Source organism: Bison bison, unplaced genomic scaffold (assembly GCF_000754665.1).
Source record: "Bison bison bison isolate TAMUID 2011002044 unplaced genomic scaffold, Bison_UMD1.0 scf7180017851016, whole genome shotgun sequence".
In the NCBI taxonomy this organism is placed as follows: domain Eukaryota; kingdom Metazoa; phylum Chordata; class Mammalia; order Artiodactyla; family Bovidae; genus Bison; species Bison bison.
In genome coordinates this window covers 763,442-785,213 of record NW_011481589.1, presented here as the reverse complement: position 1 = coordinate 785,213, position 21,772 = coordinate 763,442, and the positions used below count along the sequence as shown (strand labels likewise).

At 40.8% G+C, this 21,772-nt stretch overlaps 2 protein-coding genes across 8 annotated transcripts in view; one reads left to right on the top strand and one right to left on the bottom strand.

The window, feature by feature from the left end:
* NRD1 (nardilysin (N-arginine dibasic convertase)) overlaps positions 1-12,634 on the top strand; it is a 103,788-nt gene extending 91,154 nt beyond the window's left edge. For both annotated transcript variants that reach the window (XM_010849746.1, XM_010849752.1), the window contains 13 exons: positions 76-127; positions 1,156-1,306; positions 4,354-4,481; positions 5,993-6,155; positions 6,911-6,942; positions 7,184-7,322; positions 8,540-8,587; positions 8,881-8,933; positions 9,366-9,449; positions 9,971-10,061; positions 10,556-10,672; positions 11,678-11,767; positions 11,920-12,634. In XM_010849746.1, coding sequence (XP_010848048.1) covers positions 76-127; positions 1,156-1,306; positions 4,354-4,481; positions 5,993-6,155; positions 6,911-6,942; positions 7,184-7,322; positions 8,540-8,587; positions 8,881-8,933; positions 9,366-9,449; positions 9,971-10,061; positions 10,556-10,672; positions 11,678-11,767; positions 11,920-12,117 — 1,346 coding nt within the window. In that variant the 3' untranslated portion in view covers positions 12,118-12,634. The remainder of the gene's footprint in view (positions 1-75; positions 128-1,155; positions 1,307-4,353; positions 4,482-5,992; positions 6,156-6,910; positions 6,943-7,183; positions 7,323-8,539; positions 8,588-8,880; positions 8,934-9,365; positions 9,450-9,970; positions 10,062-10,555; positions 10,673-11,677; positions 11,768-11,919) is intronic.
* Positions 12,635-12,856: 222 nt separating this feature from the next.
* Positions 12,857-21,772, bottom strand: part of OSBPL9 (oxysterol binding protein-like 9) — a 164,788-nt gene continuing 155,872 nt past the window's right edge. For 5 of the 6 annotated variants that reach the window (XM_010849699.1, XM_010849714.1, XM_010849722.1 and 2 more), the window contains 9 exons: positions 20,163-20,334; positions 18,939-19,023; positions 18,075-18,185; positions 17,766-17,829; positions 17,506-17,646; positions 15,930-16,008; positions 15,039-15,130; positions 13,768-13,903; positions 12,857-13,547 (listed from right to left, as the gene is read on the bottom strand). In XM_010849699.1, the coding sequence (XP_010848001.1) occupies positions 13,473-13,547; positions 13,768-13,903; positions 15,039-15,130; positions 15,930-16,008; positions 17,506-17,646; positions 17,766-17,829; positions 18,075-18,185; positions 18,939-19,023; positions 20,163-20,334 (955 nt within the window). In that variant the 3' untranslated portion in view covers positions 12,857-13,472. The remainder of the gene's footprint in view (positions 13,548-13,767; positions 13,904-15,038; positions 15,131-15,929; positions 16,009-17,505; positions 17,647-17,765; positions 17,830-18,074; positions 18,186-18,938; positions 19,024-20,162; positions 20,335-21,772) is intronic. The other variant, XM_010849706.1, reaches the window with a different exon arrangement.

Below are 21,772 nucleotides of genomic sequence, written 5' to 3'. Positions count from 1 at the left end.
GGGGAAAATAACAGATGTACTAAATATTTGAGGCCTCTGGCCATTAGTTTCTTATTTAGGGTCTTTTTCTTTCAGCATATATACGTTTCCATCTGATCTCACCTTTGATACAGAAGTCTGCAGCAAAGTAAGAAATTGTCCTCTTTTCTGGAAGATATATATATTTTAATTATTGAAAGACTTTTATTTCTGAATCATTGTATCATTCTCTTTGTCAGTACTTGAGCTGTGCTCCTCATGTATGTGTTTTCTATGTGCCCAAAACAAATTATCTGTGTGAATCACTAAGATGGAATTGTGGCTGCTCCGTCTCCAGCACTTATTTGTACTGGATTGAGAAAGTTCCTTAAAGATAAGCTTGGGTTATCCTCCAGTATATAATGAGGACTAGTGTGAATCTGTTGACCTGTATTTTGAGACTGCCAAGGAGTCTGATTTTACTTCATTCTTAGCAAATTATTTACACGTTTATATAGATAGCTGTATTGTGGGAGGTCAGAGAGCCTAAAATGTACCTGAATCATAGGAGGTGCTCAGGAAATGTTACTACATTTCTTCCTTTCTTTTGCCCCTTAACCTGTAAAATCCAGCCTTAAACTGACAAATAGCACTAACATTATTAATATCCAGTCTAAAAAGTGCATTACAGGACTTCCCTGGCCATCCAGTGGTTAAGACTATGCATTTCCAATGCATCAGTCTCTGGTTCGATTCCTAGTTGGGAAACTAAGATTCCACATGCCACATGGCCAAAAAAAAAAACACAAAAAAACATGACCCTACTCTCTTCCCTCAGATTTTTAATTTGTTGGCCAGAAAACCTAGGCCACAGGGATAGCCAGAGCATTTGGGCCAGTTGCTTTTCATGTATTTTACACTTATCCCATTGTGCAACATAAATATTATCATATTCTATTTGTGCATGACATGAAAAAGATTAGGGGAGCACTGCTGAAGGTGGGAGTTCTGTAATGCCCTGGTGAACCCGAGCCCTAGTAAGCTGTATTTACCTTTGAGCTCAGTTAGTATATAGAGTTTACATTCTGGAGTAGTGAATTAACATCTTTATAAAAGTGAAGTTTCTTCCTCTAAGTTGAAGGAAATTTGTCTATTTCTTGTCAGTTAATGATGCTGTTTGCATTTTTATACTCTTAGTGTGGTCCTCTTTGATATCTTTGTCAATATCCTTACCCATAACCTTGCGGAACCAGCTTATGAAGCAGATGTGGCACAGCTGGAGTATAAGCTGGTCGCTGGAGAACATGGTTTAATTATTCGAGTGAAAGGATTCAACCATAAACTACCTGTAAGTACAGTGCTCTGATTTCTTTGCAGACAACTTTAAAATTTCCTATTTGTTTGTTGTGCCTATAGCACCAAGCATAGAGGTTTGTGCATAAAGTGCTGTATATGAAAAGAAATATGTATTAATATAGATCATTAGGTTTTTTTGACTGATGGCAGGTATTCCAACTTTGGCCACATATAAGAGCAACATATATTCTTTAATTAATTGTATTTATTGGGCTTCCCTGGTAGCTCAGCCTGCAATGCAGGAAACCCTGGTTCGATTCCTGGGTGGGACAGATTCCTTAGAGAAGGGAACAGCTACCCACTCCAATATTCTGGCCTGGAGATCATTATGGTTTTTTTGGCTGATGGCAGGTATTCTGACTTTGGCCACATATAAGAGCAACATATATTCTTCAATTAATTACATTTATTAGTGTTGTATACATTAGTAATAGATACAGCACAGCCTGTGCTTCAGACTTGATTATACTTCTCTTTACTGTCAGTTTCTCTGCAGCCAACACTGGTATTTAGTACTTGTTTGAGTGTAATTGGGCTGCCCTTGTGGCTCAGACAGTAGAGAGTCTGCCTGCAATGTGGGAGACCTAGATTCTATTCCTGGGTTGGGGAGATCCCCTGGAGAAGGAAAACGCTACCCACTCCAGTATTCTGGCCTGGAGAATTCATGGACAGAGGAGCCTGGTGGGCTACAGTCCATGGGGTCACAAAGAGTTGGACACGACTGAGTGACTAGCTCTTTCTTTGTTTTCTTTTTTGAGTGTAATTTCATGCCATAGTGCAAGGACAGATTTAAAACACCTGACATGTTCCCTGATACCCTGACGAAGAGTAGAACTTAGATGTCTGTGTTCTTTCTTTGTCTTCTTACAGTCTTTTCCATTGTTTCAAGTGTGTGTGTCTTGTTCCCTTCTAAGTTTATGACTCTTAAGAAACAGAGTTTATATCTTGTTAGTGATTTATCTTTTGGTAAAGAATATGTTTCAATGTCATCTGTCAGTACTTCATAAGTAAAGGAAGAAATACCAAGAACCAGGTAAAATAATGTACCCAGCAATAAATTTTATATGTTGGTTTTTTGGGTAGAACATATATTAACATTTGGGGAATTGGGTTTATCTAAGAAAAATTCTGGAGGAGAGGACCTGGAAGTAATTAGACCTGTGCTAAGAGGTGATAGCCTCCATATCTTAGCAAAAACCCTAGAGAAGAGTAGTTTTCTTCTTTATACCCTCTTACTTGTCAGTCTCCCCTGGGAACAAAAATTATTCTTAGGAGGAGACACATGGAATATTTTAGTAACCTTCAAAAGAGTAAATATAATGTAGCTTAAAATCCAAACATATTAAAGCCAAATACAGTAGTTGTCATTTGGTAGGTATGTTTTGGAATTACCTGGAGAGCTTTTTAGAAATACAAACCATAGTATTTGAGGTTCTTCATTTTATGAAGCTTCCCTACTGTAACATTAAAACTTTATATAAATACTATAAATACATATGTAAAACTAGAGATCATTTACACCTATGAAATACAGAGTCAAGCATTCTAAAAACTTGAAAGTTAAGTTCAAATATAACAAGAAGAATAATTGACCATGACCAGTGCCAGCAAAGCAAAGAGTTGGTTGTTCAGTTTTATGAAGCTGTTATAAATCATTATAACACAAGTCAGTTAAGAAACACTGTGTGAATATAGTGATAATGAACATAAATCATTATATCAAAGTCAGTTGAGAAATACTATATGAATATAGTGATTAATGCCCCCAAAATTATTTGATAAATTTGAGCTGTCATTCCTAATAAGTAGGAATAAAGGGAGGTTACTCAACCACAATAAAAATCTTAATTAAATGTACAATAACAGATGTTATACTAACTGATGAAATCCTGAACATTAAAATTAGGAACAAGTCGAGGATACCCACCATCACTTCTATTAGTTGACATTATTTTTAGAATTTCTGGCTACTGTATTAAAGTGAAAAAATAAAAACACCTGGAAGAGAAAAAGCATTTTTCTTTGCAAAATACTATTAGAATTTAAAAAATAATTTGTGATATGACTCATCATAAGACCAGTATATCAATGGCTCATTTTCCTGTAGTGTAATAACCACTTAGAAATGGATTGGGAAAAAATATGTCACTATAATATTGAGAAAAATAATCAAATATGTAAGAATAAAGAAGAAAAGTATAGAACCTATCTAAAGAAAGCTATAAATCTTTTTGAAGCATATAAAAGACTTTAAGGGAGAAGACTCCACATGTTTCTGGATAGCACAGGTTGATACAAAGTCATTATTTCCTAAATTATCTCCTCCCAGTTAAAATCAAATTTTGGGGCAGTGGAGATGCTCAATAAAATTATTTTTAAGTTTAATGGGAAGGAAAAAATGTTTTAAAATACCTCTGAAAATTATGAAAAAGAAAATTTTTATTCCTTCAGATTTTATAATTATTGAGAATTTTAGCTCCTAAAAATTCTTTGAGGGAGGGGCTTCCCTGGTAGTTCAGTGGTAAAGAATCTACCTGCCAATGCAGGAAACACCAGTTCAATCCTTGATCTGGGAAGATCCCACATGTCCCGGAGCTCGTGTGCTACAACTGTTGAGCCAGTGCTTAGAGCCCGGGAGACGCACCTGCAGAGCCCACATGCTGCAACTACTGAAGCCCGTGCAGCCTAGACTCTGCTCCACAACAAGAGAGACCACCGCAGTGAGAAGCTGATCACAATAACTAGAGAGCAGTCCCCACTCACTGCAACTATAGAAAAGCCTACATAGCAGTGAAGATCCAGCACAGCCAAAAATAAATAAATGAATTACTGGAAAAAAAAATAGCTAGGTGGTGTAGCCATGGGTTAAGGGGAAAAAAAAAAAAAAAGATTCTTTGAGTCATTAGTACTTATGTCCCACACAATGCCTATTTTATCATATTGAACCCCTGGTAGAAACCAATGGGAAACATTTTCCCCCTAAAAATCAGTGGATTTACATGTTTCTCCACTTACGGTGTTTCTTTCTTTCCTTCTTAGCTACTGTTTCAACTTATTATTGACTACTTAGCGGAGTTCAGTTCCACACCAGCTGTGTTTACAATGATAACTGAGCAATTGAAGAAGACCTACTTTAACATCCTCATCAAGCCTGAAACTCTGGCCAAGTGGGTATACATGGGATCAGCTTATATTTTGAAGGCCTAAAACTATATGCCTTCCTTGGAATTAAGTGTGGGGAGTGAGGCTGTTGTTTCAGTGCTAATTCAGATGTGATAGAATTGTGCTGTGTTTTAGGAAACTAGCCCATAGAGTTAGAGAGTTCCTAAACTCAGTGTAAGTAGTTATCGGTGAGGAGGACTGCAGACAGTCTACTATACTTAATTAGAGGCTAAAGGTTAAAAGAGTGTTTTTTCCTAGTTTCTAAGTAAAAAATAGTTCAAAAAGTGCTGACTTTGTTGTAGCTCAAAATTGCTTAGTGTATTGGATGTTATGATAAGTAGCTGAGTTAAATTGCCTAACAGGTCATTTATCTGACAACTGCAGCTATCCAGAATTCAGTCAGGTTGCAGAAGAGAGCAGAAACGCTTCTGGACAGTCTGTATGCCCTCTGCTAATAGGCAGTCATCTTGGGCCTTTCACCAGAGCCTGTTCTTTAATCTAGGGCCAGCGGTAGCTTATAGGGTACCTTTGTGTGAATCAGAAAAAAGTACACTCTTGAGGGTAAAAAGGCTCTGTCAGCAGGTAGAGCCTTTGTGGGAGGGGGGAAAAAGTCCCCTCTGAGCAGATATAGCCCTTTATGCACATGGCTTGCGAGCCCCTACTTGACCTGTTTGCTGGGCATCTGTAAATACCCTGCATTAGACATAGTTATAATGAGACCATAAATGGCCAAAATTCGAAAGCAGGGGAGGGAGTAGTTAAGAATCAGACATGTAATAACTGATAATCTGATCACAAAAAGTTATAAAAACTAATAACCAAATATAAATGGGAAAGGAGAGTTGTCTGGAACTATTGATATAATTAAAAATAGCCCCATATATCCTATAACTCCTGAATACTACTTTGTTAAAATGTGGTAGAGTAATAGTACTTGTTTATTGAAGATTTGGTATGTGTTAGATCTAAGAACTTTAAGTGTATTTATTTAATTCTCACCAAAACTGATAATAGTATGGCGTTTTTATTTCCCTTGTTTTACAAATGAAATTGAGCCACAAATGTTAGGTAACTTGGCCATATTTAAACAGCTTACTAAGAAAAATAAATAAATAGCTTACCATGTGGGAGGGGGTTAGTCTGATTCTTGCCTAGAGCCAGTTATGCTGTATTGTCATTGTAGATATACATGATGGTCACTTCCAGTAATGAATAAATGCTAGTGAGATTTGAAATCAAAATAGTAATATTGGTTTGTGACTCATTTGGCAGCTTGTGTGAAGTGTTTTATTTTGCAATTGAAACATAAGTTTTACCAATGAGCTAATAATCTATGTAATAGTCTATATATGCAGTTTTAAATGCTTTTTGCTGCTTATGACATTGTTTCCCTATCTTAAGTAGTGATAGAAATTGTCACTTTAAAGAAACACATCATCTATAGAAACTTAACCCAATCCTATACCCTTACAATTCATTTCTTACAATAAGACTTTTTTTTTCCTGCTCTCTGTAGAGATGTTCGGCTTTTAATCCTGGAGTATTCCCGTTGGTCTATGATTGATAAGTATCGCGCTTTGATGGATGGCCTTTCCCTTGAGTCTCTGCTGAGCTTCGTCAGAGAATTCAAAGCCCAGCTCTTTGTTGAGGGCCTGGTACAAGGAAATGTCACAAGCACAGTGAGTGTCAGGGTTCTGTTGGTACAGGCCAGGTATGAATGCTGTTCTGCGCTCTGGAATTCTATTAGTTCTTCCCTAAAGGGGAAGCTCTGTAATTTTGGCAGGCCAGCATCGTCACAGTCTGTTTAGAAGGGAACTTGGCCCTTTCAGTGCTGGACAAGACTTTCTTATGAAAGAGACTACTGGTATTGGACCGCATTTTGAGTTAAGTGGGTTTGGTAAATACATGGTACTGGTTACATTTGTTGACAATTGTGGAAACTAGAAACAGTTTAATTTAGAGATTAAAGTGGGAGCTGGGGAGGGCTGAGGGATGTATATATATATACATCATTCACTTAGTATCAAGTGTATTCTGTTGCTCACTCTATGCCAGGCTCTGTATTAATAGATCCAGGTTTCTAAAACACAGCCTAATGGGGTAAACCGGACAACTAAGTTTGATCCCCCAGTGGAGAAAGTTTCACAGTGGACAGTAAACAGCACCAAGAGAGAACAGAAAAGGAGCCACTTCAGTTGAGAGCCACTTAGTATTCAACAAACATAATCAATATTGAATCAGTGAATGATAATCCCAGTTAATGAGTGATAAACCCAGTGAATGAATGATCAGCATTTTGGGTGACAGACTGTATCTGCTTTCTGATGCATTCCAGGGCTTCCCATGCACTTAGAACATTGGTATTAGTTGGTTTGGGGTGAAATTAATGACAGTAGAGTCTGATATAGCTATTTTCTTCTCTTTCACCTCCTAGGAATCTACAGATTTCCTGAAATATGTTGTTGAGTGAGTATTAGTTGAATTTTCTCTTTAGGAGTTATGTGTTCTTAATAGCAAGAGGACCTTGAGACCAAAATTCAGTTGTTACTAAATCTGTAATGGAGATGCTTCTTGTAGGTTTATTTGAGGTTAGTTATATAAACAAAGCAATTCAGAAGGCAGTGTAGAAGGCCTGAGTTTCAATTTTGGGGGCAGGAATAGGAGGATAAAGGCACAGCCTCGATGACCCATACTGATTGTTTTGCAGCAAGTTGAACTTCATGCCTCTGGAGCAGGAGATGCCTGTGCAGTTCCAGGTGGTGGAGCTACCCAGTGGCCACCACCTGTGCAAAGTGAGAGCTCTGAACAGGGGTGACGCCAACTCTGAAGTCACTGTATATTACCAGGTCAGTGGCTCCTTTGCACACAGCTGTCCTCATGGCTGTGTCTTTTAGACACTAAAGACTGGTGGAAGGACCACAGTGTCTGGGGGAAGTGATCCTATGCTCTTCAAGGCCTGTTTGCGGTTACTCTGTGGTTTTATGCTTGGGGTCATATGTCCTCTTGAAGCAATTACATTTAAAAACTGCTCCTGTCAGTGGAGTGGATCCTTTTTCAATCACAGTGCTTTATTAATCACCCAGCCACTAGTCCAGAGGGACAGAACTGAAGTATGGCTGGAAGTCCCTACATATTCACCAGTCAGAACTCCAGGGAGCAAGAAGACATTTGTTAAAAGGACAGTTTTAAAATATGACAAAAGCAAACATAGTCAACCAACATACAATAAATAGAATGGCTTCCAGAGTCATAATGAGTATTTTCAAAGCACCTGAGAGAGAGGATTTATCACCTCTATTTTATGTATGATAAATCTGAGGTCCTTCACTTACCTGAGGTCATACCAGCTGGAGTTCAAATTTATACTTTCTGTCTTCAAATCCTATGTGTTTTCCACAGCATTCTGGAGATATGGGATGGTGCTTAAAATAAGAAAGAGCTTTGCACTGATCTCAATTGGTCCATAGACTAGCCTGTGTTTGGTCCCACTCACTTTTAGGACAGTGGGGACCTGTGTCTGTTTAGACTGATCTCAGACTTCCCAAACACTGGGGCTCTTTATCTGCTGCTTTGGTCCTGGGTTTTCTACATGAGGAAATCACTTCTCTGTCTGACCTTGTAAAGATCCCTGGCCTGGAATTTGGGCAGGGCTCCACGGCCTCACTTGTCACCTTGTCCTTTTCTTGAGTTTCTGGCGCTGAATCTTTGCCTTGTCTGTAGAGCCTATCTTCCTCTGCAAGTCCTTGACTTTAGGTTGTGTCCTTGGTGTGTTTTGGGCAGGAGCTGGCAGGTCAGGGATTACTGAACTCAATTCCATGTCCACCTGCAGTTCTGAGCTAGGGCTGGGAATACAGATCATCATGCATGATTCCAGTCTGCACACACCTCCTGTTTTGTGGGAAGGCAGGAAGTATAACAGTAGAGGGTATGGGGTGGGGCGGCGGGGGCGGGGGAGAAGAGTAGGGTAGTATCCTGAATAAATGGTTGTCAAGAAGAGCTATATTTTGAAAAAGCCCTGTAAGCCATTGGATTTTCAGTTGGTCTGATCAGCTTCTCCTCTCAGTCAGGTGCCAGGAGTCTGAAAGAATACACTCTTATGGAGCTGCTTGTGGTAAGTTGCATAAAGGAGAGTCCCTATACTCGGGAGCCCCTGGCCAACTGTGAGGACTGGCCTATCTACCTGGGGGCTGGGGACCTGGGAGTGGTCAGAGATCTGTGGTTTGTAAGTGAGCTGGTTGTTGAGCATTTCTCACCTAGTATTAGCCAGGATAATGGGCCTGGGCTATTTAAGAAGGCAGTAAGGGAGGCTGGACTCGGGGGTCACATGTTAACACTTTGGGGGGAAGAAATGGAGGTTTCTCTGCTGGGAGGAGTTGAGCTGATGGGTAGTATGTTGAATTACAGATGCATATGGAAGAGCCTTGTTTTGACTTCCTTCGAACCAAGCAGACCCTTGGGTAAGTCTGCTGGCAAGAGCACTGACCTCAAGTAAGATCTGGGGCTTACTTTGCAGGCTTAAGTCGATCAGCTGGACTGACTGAACAGTCTCAGCACTCTTTGGCCCTTCCAGGCCTTAAGAGTCATACCTACCAAGTCACACTCGGTAGAGTCATACTGTCAAAACTTTTGCAATTTGCATCTTGGACTATGATCAGTCTGTCAGTTTGGTCAAGTTTCAAGATTAGCAAGAGAAGAGGCTGGCCTTGTGGTCCTCAGTTCAGAAGAGGGGTGGATACCCTAACCCAAGAGTAAACATCTATGGATCCTCTTCCAGGACCTGTAGGGTCCATTAAGGATGGGCAGAAACCGTTCCCATTGCTCTCTAGTACCTCCAAGGACAGGGTGCAGGTGAGTACCCGAGCTCATAGAACTTTTCACTCTGGCCATAGGTACCATGTCTACCCTACCTGTAGGAACACATCTGGGATTCTAGGCTTCTCTGTCACCGTGGGGACTCAGGCAACCAAATACAAGTGAGTAAACAAGTGAGATGATGGGCCCAGCTATCATTTTTCTTGGCATAGAGAATAGGGGCTGCATCCTTGCCCTGACCATTTGCTTCCCATTTAGTCACAGCTGCAGCAGGTGGCTCATACATGGCCTGGTCCAGGACTTACCAGTGGGTTTGTAGGTTTGACTCAAGTCCTATGGTGACTGTGCAGGGCTTGCTACTGCTTCCTCTCTTCAGGCATATCTGAAGACAAGAAAGGCAGATGCCTGACCTAGCATTCGGGCTGCAAGCAAGGTACTAGGCCGTGTTGGTCCTCAGCTTTGAAATGGTCAGCATGGCTGTCTACTGCTTCCTACGAGGATACCAGGGAATTGGGCTAGAAGTGGAGTAGGGGTGGGGGTTCTTCATTGTTCACTTACCTCCTGCAGCTTAGGGGAGATCACTTCAGCCTTTCCTGGAAATATGCCTTAGACCTAGTTCTCTCCTTTGCCTTCTGCTTGAGACCTGGTCAGTGATGACTTAATGGAAGATGTTTTATTTTAGCTCTGAAGTTGTTGATAAGAAGATAGAAGAGTTCCTTTCAAGCTTTGAGGAGAAGATTGAGAACCTCACTGAGGATGCATTCAACACCCAGGTGATTGTGCTGGCTTGGTCTTTTGTTGGGTCACCCAAGCCCTCGATCGGAGAAGGTAGTGGCACCCCACTCCAGTACTCTTGCTTGGAAATCCCATGGACGGAGGAGCCTGCAGTCCATGGGGTCGCTGGGAGTCGGACACAACTGAGTGACTTCACTTTCATGCACTGGGGAAGGAAATGGCAGCCCACTCCAATGTTCTTGCCTGGAGAATCCCAGGGACAGGGGAGCCTATTGGGCTGCCGTCTATGGGGTCGCACAGAGTCAGACACGACTGAAGTGACTCAGCATAGCATAAGCCCTCGACACTAGTCTTAAGAGTACTGTGTGCTGGGTTCTTGAGCTCTGTAGCCTACCTTAATCTGACCACGTCTTCCTAGCTCCATCCCTCATCGTCATGCTGGCAGGTCCATCACAAATCAGACCAGACAGGGTTCAGTGTGCTGAGGATGCTTGGGTGATGCCATGCCTGAGTGTTTCTTTGACGGTAACAGGTCACAGCTCTGATCAAGCTGAAGGAGTGCGAGGACACCCACCTTGGGGAGGAAGTGGACAGGAACTGGAATGAAGTGGTGACTCGGCAGTATCTCTTTGACCGCCTTGCCCATGAGGTAGTAACATGGTTTTCAGAGTAAGACAGCTCTGACAGGGACTCTTGATTTAACAGGAGACACAGTTCTAAGCAAATTGATATTGTGTGGAGGAGAGACCGGGGGCACTCATCTTGGGTTGGTTATTATTTACTTGCCTATTTCTTGATGTTATTAAATTACATCTTGTTTCCAGACTGGCTACTGTAGTGTCTCAGGTGGCCAAGTGAGCAGGATGCTGGGTATTCTTACTCTCCTTACTCTTGCTCCCCCAATTTCAGTCAGATCTACTTTTTAAAAAATTGAAATACGGTTGATTTACAGTGTTAATTTCTGTTGCAAAGTGATTCAGTTTTTTATATAATTTTTTTCCTTTTCGTTTTTGTATTATATATTCAGATTCACTACTAGGTTTGGGAGAAAAACAGGTTCCGCTCCTTAAAGAAAATTGCGAACTTCTGGTGTTTATGAAGTTCCTTCTCCAGATTTAAGGATTCTGTGTGTAGGTCTTTGTGACAACTTCTAGCCTCAAGTAATAAATCCCATTTAAAGGAGCTCTGGGTCCTCCAGTCCAGTGCTCTGATACTATAACCCTACCAAAGGATACTGAAGCAGAGCAGGTATTTAACAAAGAGGCTTCATTCAGCCCAACTCTTGAGGTTCTGCAGTTTTCCTGTTAGAAGCCGGAGGGTAAATACTTACCATGTATCTGAGAGGTGACACTAAGGTGTAATGGGTTTGACTCCATGTACGGTACTTAGCTGTAGTTACAGCATCTGCTACCCTCTCCTGCTTATTATCGGCCAGTCAGTCAGTGCGAAGAAACATGAAGGTGTATCAGGCTCATTTGTATCCTTATCTGGAAGGTTGGGAGCCAGCTGAAACATGTTAAAATAAAACAGTGTGCTTATAATAAGCAGGACCAAGGAGGTCTGGCTAGGGTGTTGTGTTTTAAGTACTATCTTTGCATAAATATATTGCTAGTTTTTTATAGCCTTCTTTCATATCTTCCCTTCTCCCATTAAGATTGAAGCACTGAAGTCATTCTCAAAATCAGACCTAGTCAACTGGTTCAAGGCCCACAGAGGACCAGGAAGTAAAATGCTCAGTGTTCATGTGAGTATCGTTACCTAAGCTGTAGCTCTGTCCTTTGCAGGCTTGTCGTCTCACCCATTTACTGAGTTTGGGTTGGTGTCCTAGATCCTACTAGGTCTTTGCCCAAACATGGTCAGCATTCTCTCTCACCTCAAGTCTTTGGCCTTTTTCAGGTTGTTGGATTTGGGAAGTACGAGCTGGAAGAGGATGGTACCCCTTCTGGTGAGGATTCAAACTCTTCTTGTGACGTGATGCAGCTGACTTACCTGCCAGCTTCTCCTCTGCTGGTAGACTGTACCGTCCCCATTGTTGATATCAGGGGTTTCACATCAAGACTTAACCTTCTCCCCTACCATAAAATAGTCAAATAAACTGCAGTCTCCTTGGCCTGAAGCACTGTGCATTGAAGTGTTTGAATTTTATGAAGTTACACTACTCCTGCCTTAGGGCTTCCATTGAATTTTTGCACTGGCATCATAGAATTTGATTTACTACCCTTCCCCTTCCATTGTGATTAACAGACCGAGCGTTACTATAGCAGCTGCAGAGAGAAACGAGCAGGGTGGGCCAAATGTAACCAAAAAGCTTGCCGGAGCAGTCTTGAGATGCCCTGGCCTGTCCTGGTCTTCTCAGATTGAGAATCCAGTTCTGTATGACTGCCTTGAGAGGCCCTATGTAACTAGTGTCTTCTTAGTACCTAAATGCCAGGTGCTAATACCTGTGTTGTTGTTTTTAATGTATTTAAAAATAAAGATAATTCTGTATTGCCCTTCAGAATGAGCCATTTGCTGCTGTGACATTCCTTTTATTATATTTTGTTTCAATGTGGGGTGGGGATCTAAAAATAAGCATTCTTCACAAATTCTCTAAGGCAATAAAATATTTTTGGATAAAAGGTTGGTAGCCCTATGTGTACTATTTGAGAGTTCAGTTAAAACAAGAATAGCATGGTGGGGGCTATAGACAGAACAGAGGAGTATAAGGAAGGGACAGGATGGATGGACCCCCTTCATTATTTGAAGAGTCCCTATAAAAAGCCAGCCTTTGTATTCAAAGTTGCTAAGTAACTAGGTCCAAGTCTAATCATAAAAATAATCAGCACATTAAAAAAAAAGGTTGGAAAAATTACTTTATGAAGCCTTAAGAAGCACTGAGTATAATTAAACCACAGTCCAGAGTTAGATACAATTTAATAATAGTTCAATTCCAAAGTAAAAGTTATTGTAGGTGAGACCATGAAATTTCCTAACACATGATTTTAATACATTACACTAAATTTTCTAAAACAACTCAGAGGAACTGATATTTACAGTAAATGCAGTATTTATGAAAAATCTGGCATCAGCTATATTATATATATGTATATATGTATATATAGAACCCAAGATTATATGAACTAGGAAACATGTATTGTATATCTCAACAGCAGTACTAGAATGCAGAGTTTAAGACTGGGATTTATACCGTGGGATTTGGAAAAGGAGCAGACATCTTGTTTTCAAAACCTGAAGTTTTTCTCAAGACCAAAATCAACGTTGTAACTGCCACAGACAGGAAAAAGGGGAGCTTTGCTCGCTTTAATTGTTCATCTGCATCAGAAAGTCCAGTATCCCTGAGATAGGAACCACTGCAATAAGAAGGGAGTGAATAGGTTCTCCCAAAGGAAGATTGTTGCTTAATTATGCATCCTGCCCTGGAACCAGGAGCAAACTTTGTGTTTCCCAACCTAATGCTTGGCAGCACCGAGACGCTTCAGTAATGGTTCATCATAAACCCAGCATTCTCCATCTTCATGAAACAACTGTTAGAGAAAGGGGGGAAATTCAGTTACACACTTGTTTTGTACTTCTGTATCATACTTTTAATTATTTGATGTGCTCCCCCCCTCAACAGTGAAATGAACGTTCATCTCATTTATCACCATGCTTATTTGGTACTTCAGTATTCACTTGAAATGAATGAATGACAGCTCAGGGAACAGCAGCTAGCAGATCTAGGCAGGCTCCCCAAAACAAACTTACCCTTGTCTCCCATTGAATTTCCTTTTCCTTCCTTTCTCGGGCTTCTGCTCTTTGTCTTTCTTCAAGTCTATGCTTGGCTTCAGTTGCTGCATCAATGTCTCTGATTTTTAAGTTGAAAGTGACATCCTTCCAAAGGCTAAAGAAAAGAAGTGAAGGTGCTGAGTACTTGGTGGAGAGAGGAGTTAGCAATTTAAAAATGAAAGGCTAGAGCCATCTAGAACATAATTACAGTACAAGTAATTTTTAATGTAGTTCACAGACTAAATTACATACAAGTAATTTTTAAATGTAGTTCACAGACTAAATCTCCTTAGGCTGGCACAGGAGTGAAAAACAGAAACAAACTCAAAAGATTCCACCGCTAGTTGTCAGAGGAGGAAATAAAGCATATGCAGAAAGCTGTATATATGGCTGGGACAACAGAGGAGAAAGATCAACTGAGACAGGCTACTTTTAGCTGTACCTCTAGTGATATAACCTTGGGACTGTCAGTTCATCTCTCTAGGGCGTCAGTGTCCCTTATATTAAGCTCAAGGAACAGCGGTTTATATTAAATAAACTAAGTGGGAGACGAGAGGAGCTGAGACATTCCATTTCATAAAGACTCCCCTGGAATTAATGAATCTGGGAGAAGCAGTCTGACTATAGAGAATAAAGGTCAAGAGAAGCATTGCAGAGGCTTAAGGTTGGGGGTGGGGGAGGAGATCTGGCTTCTTCTCAAGGCCTGGAAGATGATAGCTAGACAAGTCTGGTCCAAACAATGCTTTGTAAGTGAGGACACGTAGGGATTAAAAAGTAGGTATCCTAAGATCCCCTCGTGTGAGCAGCAGAGCATAAAGGTTTATAGATTTCCACTTACAACTATGAACAGGCAGTCCAGGCAAATAAGACTGTTTATTCTTTCAAGTTTTTAAGTTAAGACCTAAAGATGTTCTGAGATCTATCTATATCCATATATACAGAGAGTCTACAAAGATGATGAGAAGCCAACATCCACTTGTCAAGCATCATACACAGGCTCCATGTATATCTCATTTAGTTCTCATAGCAAAGCTGAGGTGGTTCCCATTTCAGGAAAGAATGCAAAGACAGGTTAGCTTATAGTCAGGGTTACAGTGCAGGAGGTGGAGCACCGTATGAACCCGGGCATTCGGACTCCGCCTGTGCTCTGTTACACCCTGCTATACAGACTGCCACCTGGCCCTGCACCTATGCCTGGCCAATAGCAAGAGCATTGCTGCAACAACTCTATAGTTATGTTGTCTCCTTACCAGCGGGATTCGTACTCATTCTGATCTTCCAACTTCCTTACTTTCTTCTTAATTATAGGCAACTTCTTGGTATCTATAAAAACTACATTTTCCTAGAAAACAGAAAAGGTGGGTAGATGTTTTATTGTTCACATTGTTCTAAGAGAAAAAGTCAACTCTTCCCATTAACAGATTTCATAATGAAATCCCACAATGTGTTAGTGATGTAGACAATGAATTCCATATGCAATCTAAAGCCTAAATTATTTAAGTCTTGGTAAAGGCTCTTGGTCGGAGAAGGCAATGGCACCCCACTCCAATACTCTTGCCTGGAAAATCCATGGACGGAGGAGCCTGGTAGGCTGCAGTCCATGGGGTCGCTAAGAGTCGGAGACGACTCAGCGACTTCACTTTGACTTTTCACTTTCATGCATTGGAGAAGGAAGTGGCAACCCACTCCAGTGTTCTTGCCTGGAGAATCCCAGGGATGGGGGAGCCTGGTGGGCTGCCGTCTATGGGGTCGCACAGAGTCGGACACGACTGAAGCGACTTAGCAGCAGCAGCAGCAAAGGCTCTTGGTAAAAATAGATATTTTCAATGTGGCTATGTGTTGGGATGTAATATGATTGGGATGTAATCTCTTGGACTAGCTAAACAACGAATCCTAATGTTAAGTACTCTGAGCACTTTTTGCCATATATTATTCTTGAGTATTTTAAGGGGACAGGAAAGTAAAAATCATTTTACTACCTGTACTGCTGGGGAAAGGTGGAAGAAGGAAAAGGCCTGGCTTAAAGAGATGGCATTAGAGCTCATCTTGGTGGTTAAAATTTCCAGATGAAGAAAGCCAGAGTAAGGGACAAGCTACGATTCAATGAAGCCTGAAAGAAGTGGCAAAACAGATGTTCTTACCCCTGTTGAGTATTTTGCATACATTACACCATTCCACTCCCCTTCAATTGAGCAGAAAGACTTCTTGTCGTTTGGAGAACTACATTAAAAACAAAAAACAAACATTAAAACACTTATGTGTCAGTCTCAAATTGATATTTCTCTACCAAAGAATCTTGTCAGTTGTGGCCTACCTACCCAGAGCAAAACACAGAAGAGCAACTGTAAAGGTAGATTAATAAAACTGGTTTTATTTGTGAATGCAGATTAATAAAACTGGTTTTCTCAGAGCCAACTATAAGAATTAATGCCCTAAAGATGCTGCTAATGGATTCAAGATCCCAGAAACTGGGTATGAGATATGTTAGGTGCTGGGACCACAGCAGACGACAAACTCGAGCTCTTCACAGTCTAGTGGGGAGACACTACCACTGAAATTCTGGGTGACAACTGCTCTTATGTCCAGGCAACCACGGGAGATCAAGGGTAACACTGCTACGATGAGGGTCAGGGAAGGCTTTGCTTAAGGATACAATGATGGAGACCAGACTTTCATCTTCAGGCTGGGCCATAATATTAAGATGTTATCTGAGAAGCCCACCATGCACTCTTTCAGAAGGCAGTTTATTATAAATTACTGTGACTGGCCAAAAAATCCACTAGCAGTTCCTATTGGTGCTGGTTGCTTTAAGAAACTCTGAGAAGCAGGCCCACCCATGTCTTTGTTCTGGACATCCTTTTTCCCCCCGCCTGCCTGTCTGAGGGGGGCAGTCACATTATAGTGGTGACTTGTGCTGCTCCCTAAGCTCTGCCCCTATTTTCTGACTGCAGTAATATTTTGGATTTTACAGTGTTCCTTAGTAAACTTCATCTTTTGTTCATGGTCCCTTCCTCCTTCCTTCCTTCCAAGAATTTTCTGGATTTTGATTCTATCATCAAAATTAAATTATCTCCACAAAAAACTGGTTAGCCAATCCTGTGTCTGCCATCTGCAACACTGCTCCCAGTGAGGCCTCTGAGGACAGAGAAATCCCTTCAGGGTCTCCTTGTCTAGGCAGGCTCTGAACCCAACTGACTGACCTGGACAGCAGATGTCTTCATCTAATCCTGGAGCGTCAAACAGAACCAAACAAAGATACAATGGTTACTGTTTTTCCCCAGCAAAGGCACACACAAAAAAACAAGGACAATAAGGGCTTTGAGACACTACAGTGGGCATCATAGGGTCTACTGTATAGACAAGCTCATGGTCCAATCCAGCAATAATGAGTTAGGCATACATAATCTGGGCTGGCTACAAGATCCAGGAAGACTCCTTAAGTTTCCTATTTCTACAAGATCCAGGAAGACTCCTTAAGTTTCCTATTTGCAAGTCAGGTTCCTAGGAAGGAAATCCCACCAGTGACCTCAGATTGTTCTTAGGTCTCCTTCTGAGATGGGATTTTAGGAAGAGACATGAAACACAGCAATATAAAATAAGTTTACAAAGACAGGACCATTAAAATGGTCAATTCTTGATGGAAGTTATAGTTCAAGACAAAAGGAAAACTTTTAGAGATGCAGAAGGAGCATCAAAGCAGAAAAACAAAATACCTACAAAATCTCAGCAGTAATTCTGTGCTTCTTGCCCCCATAGAAAGGTTTAGTGTGGAAGACGATATTTGCACTATAGCCAGTTTTGGAACAGTTAATATTGCATTCTCCGCCTAGTTCCACCCAGGGCACTGTGAGGATAGACCTGCAAAATCAAAAGTGTCAGTAAGGCTGACAGTTCAGAGGAAAGAAAGGAGGGGCACAACTTAAAGAATAGCAGGGCCTACTGCCTGCACAGCAGAGGAATGGACCAGCTCTACTTGCCTGCCGTAACCATTGGGGAATGTGAGAATGTAATGTTCGTCATGCTCTAGACAGGAGACACAACCTGTGGAGAGAAGGGATGGAATCTCACATAAGCAGCTGATGGAATCTCCATTCAGTTTAGGGATAATCACTCTTGCATCTCAACCTGGCTCTCACCCCCAACACACTTGCTTCCCTGCACACAATGACATCCAGCCTGACTTTCTGGGGTCATTTCCTCTTACTAGACAGATGACCGGCACATATAAGAATGACATAGAGTTCTCCCATTAACACTTGTAGTCCACCCAAAGCCCACAGACTTACCCTGCCCTATGTTGTGCACCCCAATTGACATCCCAAGGAATTTTGATTTGGTCCAGATATGAGCATTGAATTGTATCTTCTTATTAAAACACTCAGCATAAAAAGCTGAAACTGAAGAGAAACTGTTTCAGTTAGTGCACTATATAGCCTCATTTTATTTATAAACACACACACACCATAAACATACATGCCTCCCACCCCCAACTCCCTTAACCCAGAGAAACAACTGGCTGCATGGGGGAAATCCTTTACCTTTCAAAGAACATCCTTGAATGTGGTCAGAAATTACCCACCTGCCCTTTACACCCTGTCTCCCCCAGTGCAAGCCACTGTTCAGGACCACATGGGGAGGAACTTCCTGAACCGTGAGGCCAATCCCAGGGCTTAAAAACAAAGGGTCGGTCTGTTCTGATCAGCAAGCATGTTGCTGCCCCAGCCCAAACCTGAACCCATACAGTATAATCAGTCTTAACATGGCATCCAGCAAGTAACAGGGGAAGACATGCATTCTTTCCATTGGGCCAGGAACTGCACCATACTGAAACTACATCTGTTTTATATGAACTGTCTTCAGAGGTGCTGAGATCGCTACAGCACAGCTCATGATGTGAAAGATGACTTTAGAAGCATTAAAAATTGCCTTCCCAAATCCCTTATTTTTATATTTATTAATCAGTGAAGCTAATAGAGTCTTTGGAACTTATACCAGGAACAGATATGAGGAACCAATCTTCACAGGACTGGGAAGACACAGGTAGCCATTAAACATGAGGACAGTGCAGAGACCTCAGTTATGGAGCTTTCTATGACCCTCTTTAGACAATAGTTTGAAAGTGGATGTAGCTGAGGAACTCTGTCACTTACTGGGTGGATGATGAGAAACCTGCTCAGCCACAAATGTTACACTATTCTTGGAAACCCAGGGAACTGGTCCTTCTGAAACTAGCTCCTGCAAGCAAACAGAACATCATTTTCTTTTGATGTGGAAACAAACAATATGTAGACAATCTAATAACTGGAGTCTCTGCCTCATAAGGTGGTTAAATGCTCTCTCCTCTACACTCACAAAGCATCTCATATATACTTTTCTCACAGCACTTAATTACACTATTGGAATGACTGCTTTGTGTAAGTCTCTCTAAGACATGCATGAAAGCAAGGATCATGTCCCGAACTTAGGGCCAAGCCTGGCACAGAACAGGTACTTATCCAGGTCTGTAATATGATTAAGAACAGAAACATACAGCTTGTGTCTTTAGTGTGTGTGACTTTTTGTGGCCCCATGGATTGTAGCCTGTCAGGCTCCTCTGTCCATGGGATTTCCCAGGGAAGAATACTGGAGTGGGGTGCCATTTCCTTCTCCAGAGGCTGCCTGGGAAGCAGGACTACATGTAATGCATCATTCAGCAAAGGAAAAATTCGCGAGTTACACTATGTGCCAACCACTGTGGGCTATGGGCTTATTTTTTCATCCCTTGAACTCCAGACTCTTAAAATTCTAACTCCCTATTATGACAGTCCACTTACATGTCTAAGAGACTCCCCATACACTATATTTCGAATTGGAGCTGTAGACTTTTCCCTCCCCAAATCCAATCTTCCCCTTTGTAGTAAATAGCACCAGCCCACCATGCAAGGATTCATCTCTAACTTACCTCCCCCAATCTAACAGCTCTGCCTCCAAAATATAACTTGAATCAACTACTGTCCTGGAATAGTGCCAGAGTCTCCTCAATGGTTTCCTTGCTTCTATTTTTGCCCCTTTTCAATTCACTTGCCACAAAATAACCATAATAACCTTTTCATTACAAAAATGAGTTCTTGATAAGCCATAAAATTATCCTTATGGTCCATGAGGACTTGCATGATATTGTTTCTCAATTTCTATCCTCATCTTGCACCACTCTTTTTCCCTTGCTCACTATATTCAAAATATGCTGATCCAACAACATTGTTCTTCTATGGTGGTAAACATCTTTTAATCAGTGCCTTTACCACTATCATCTGCCCCTAAATAAAATGAAATCTTGAATCAGTACATTAAGAACTAAGTACTAAGATAATTAAAAACATCAGTGGAGAACTCACCACATTCTCTTCAGTATCATTTGGTAATGTCCAGTGACACTGAAAGATTTCGCCCAGAATGGGGTTGTATGGCTTTTTGGCAACCGATCCTTTCCTTCCTGCGTGAAAGGCTGAGAGATACCATTTCACAACCTGAACCATTCGGTCTCTGGAATCCTTCTGGTCACTAATACTGCAAGGAAGAAAGACAAAATTTAACATCGTTTTTTGACAGTACCCCTCAGCATGGTCCACCCCCTAAGCCAGGCTGAGAGGACCTAGGACCAGTAACTACCTCAGCTCCTTTTTAGAACTGAAGTATAATATACATAATCAAACATACCAGCCTTAATTGTTTGGTTTCATGAATCGGAAAAATGCATATATCCATTTAATTAATCTTGGGTGTAATGGAAATGTTCTATATCTTGATTGTACTTAAATAATGACATACAATCAAGATACAGAACATTTCCATTACCCCCAGGTTTCCCCATTCTTTCCAAGCAATCCCCACCCCTTAACCCTGAGGCAAACACTGTTTCTGGTTTCCAGTACTATTAGTTTTGCTTTTTCCATAACTTCATACTTGTTAGTGCACTGTTTAATTGCAAAACAGTTGGAGATTTTCTGGATTTATCTGTGTTACTGATATCTAATTTAATTCTTCAAAGATCAGTGGATATATTCCATATGGTTCCAATTATTTTAAATTTATTAAGTCTTCCTAGTATATGGTACATCTTGATGAATGTTCCACGGCACTTAGAAAGACTGTTATAGTGTTTGGTAATGTTTTAGAAAGGTTAACTAGATCTTCCATAGTCCCACTGATTCTCAGAGGGGTGGGGAGAGGGAGGAATTTCCAACCATGATTGTGTATTTGTCTATTTCTTCCTTCAGTCAATTTTTGCTACATATAGTTTGAAGCTGTTTTACATATTTAGGATTATTTATTCTTGATAAATTGACCCTTATCATATGAAATATCCCTACTTGTCTCTGGTAATATTTCTTACCTTAAAAAGTATTTTTTGTCTGATACTAACACAGCAGCACCAGCTTTGTTATGCTTAGTGTTTTGCATGGTATGTCTTTGTCCATCCTTTTACTTTTAACCAATCATTGTCTTTACATACTTAGATCTTGCAAACAGAGTACAGATGAATCTTGCTTTTTTTTTTTAATCCAGTCTTAAAATCACTATTCTCTTAAATGGAGTATGTATGATATTCACATTTAATGTACTATGAATATATAGCTGAGTTTAACTCTATCATCATGGCATTTGTTTTCTACTTGGCCCTTTTATTCTTTGTTCTATTATATTTCCTTTCCTCCTCTGTGGGAGAGTAAGAATTTTTAGAATTACACTTAATCATATCTATTGGTGTTTTAGCTGTATTTCTGTATTTTTTAATGAATTTAATGAATTTAAATAATGCCATATTTAATTTCTGCCCTTTGGGAACTGGTTAAATGAGTCTCTAAAATCCTCATTAAGAAGTTACATATCAGTGTCATCCAATGTGCCCACCCACTGTGAAACTTCGGTGATCTGTATCTGGCTCTAGTAAATCACAGTCCAAGGCCAAGGAATGCAATCAGAGAGGATGGATTAGAACATCCTG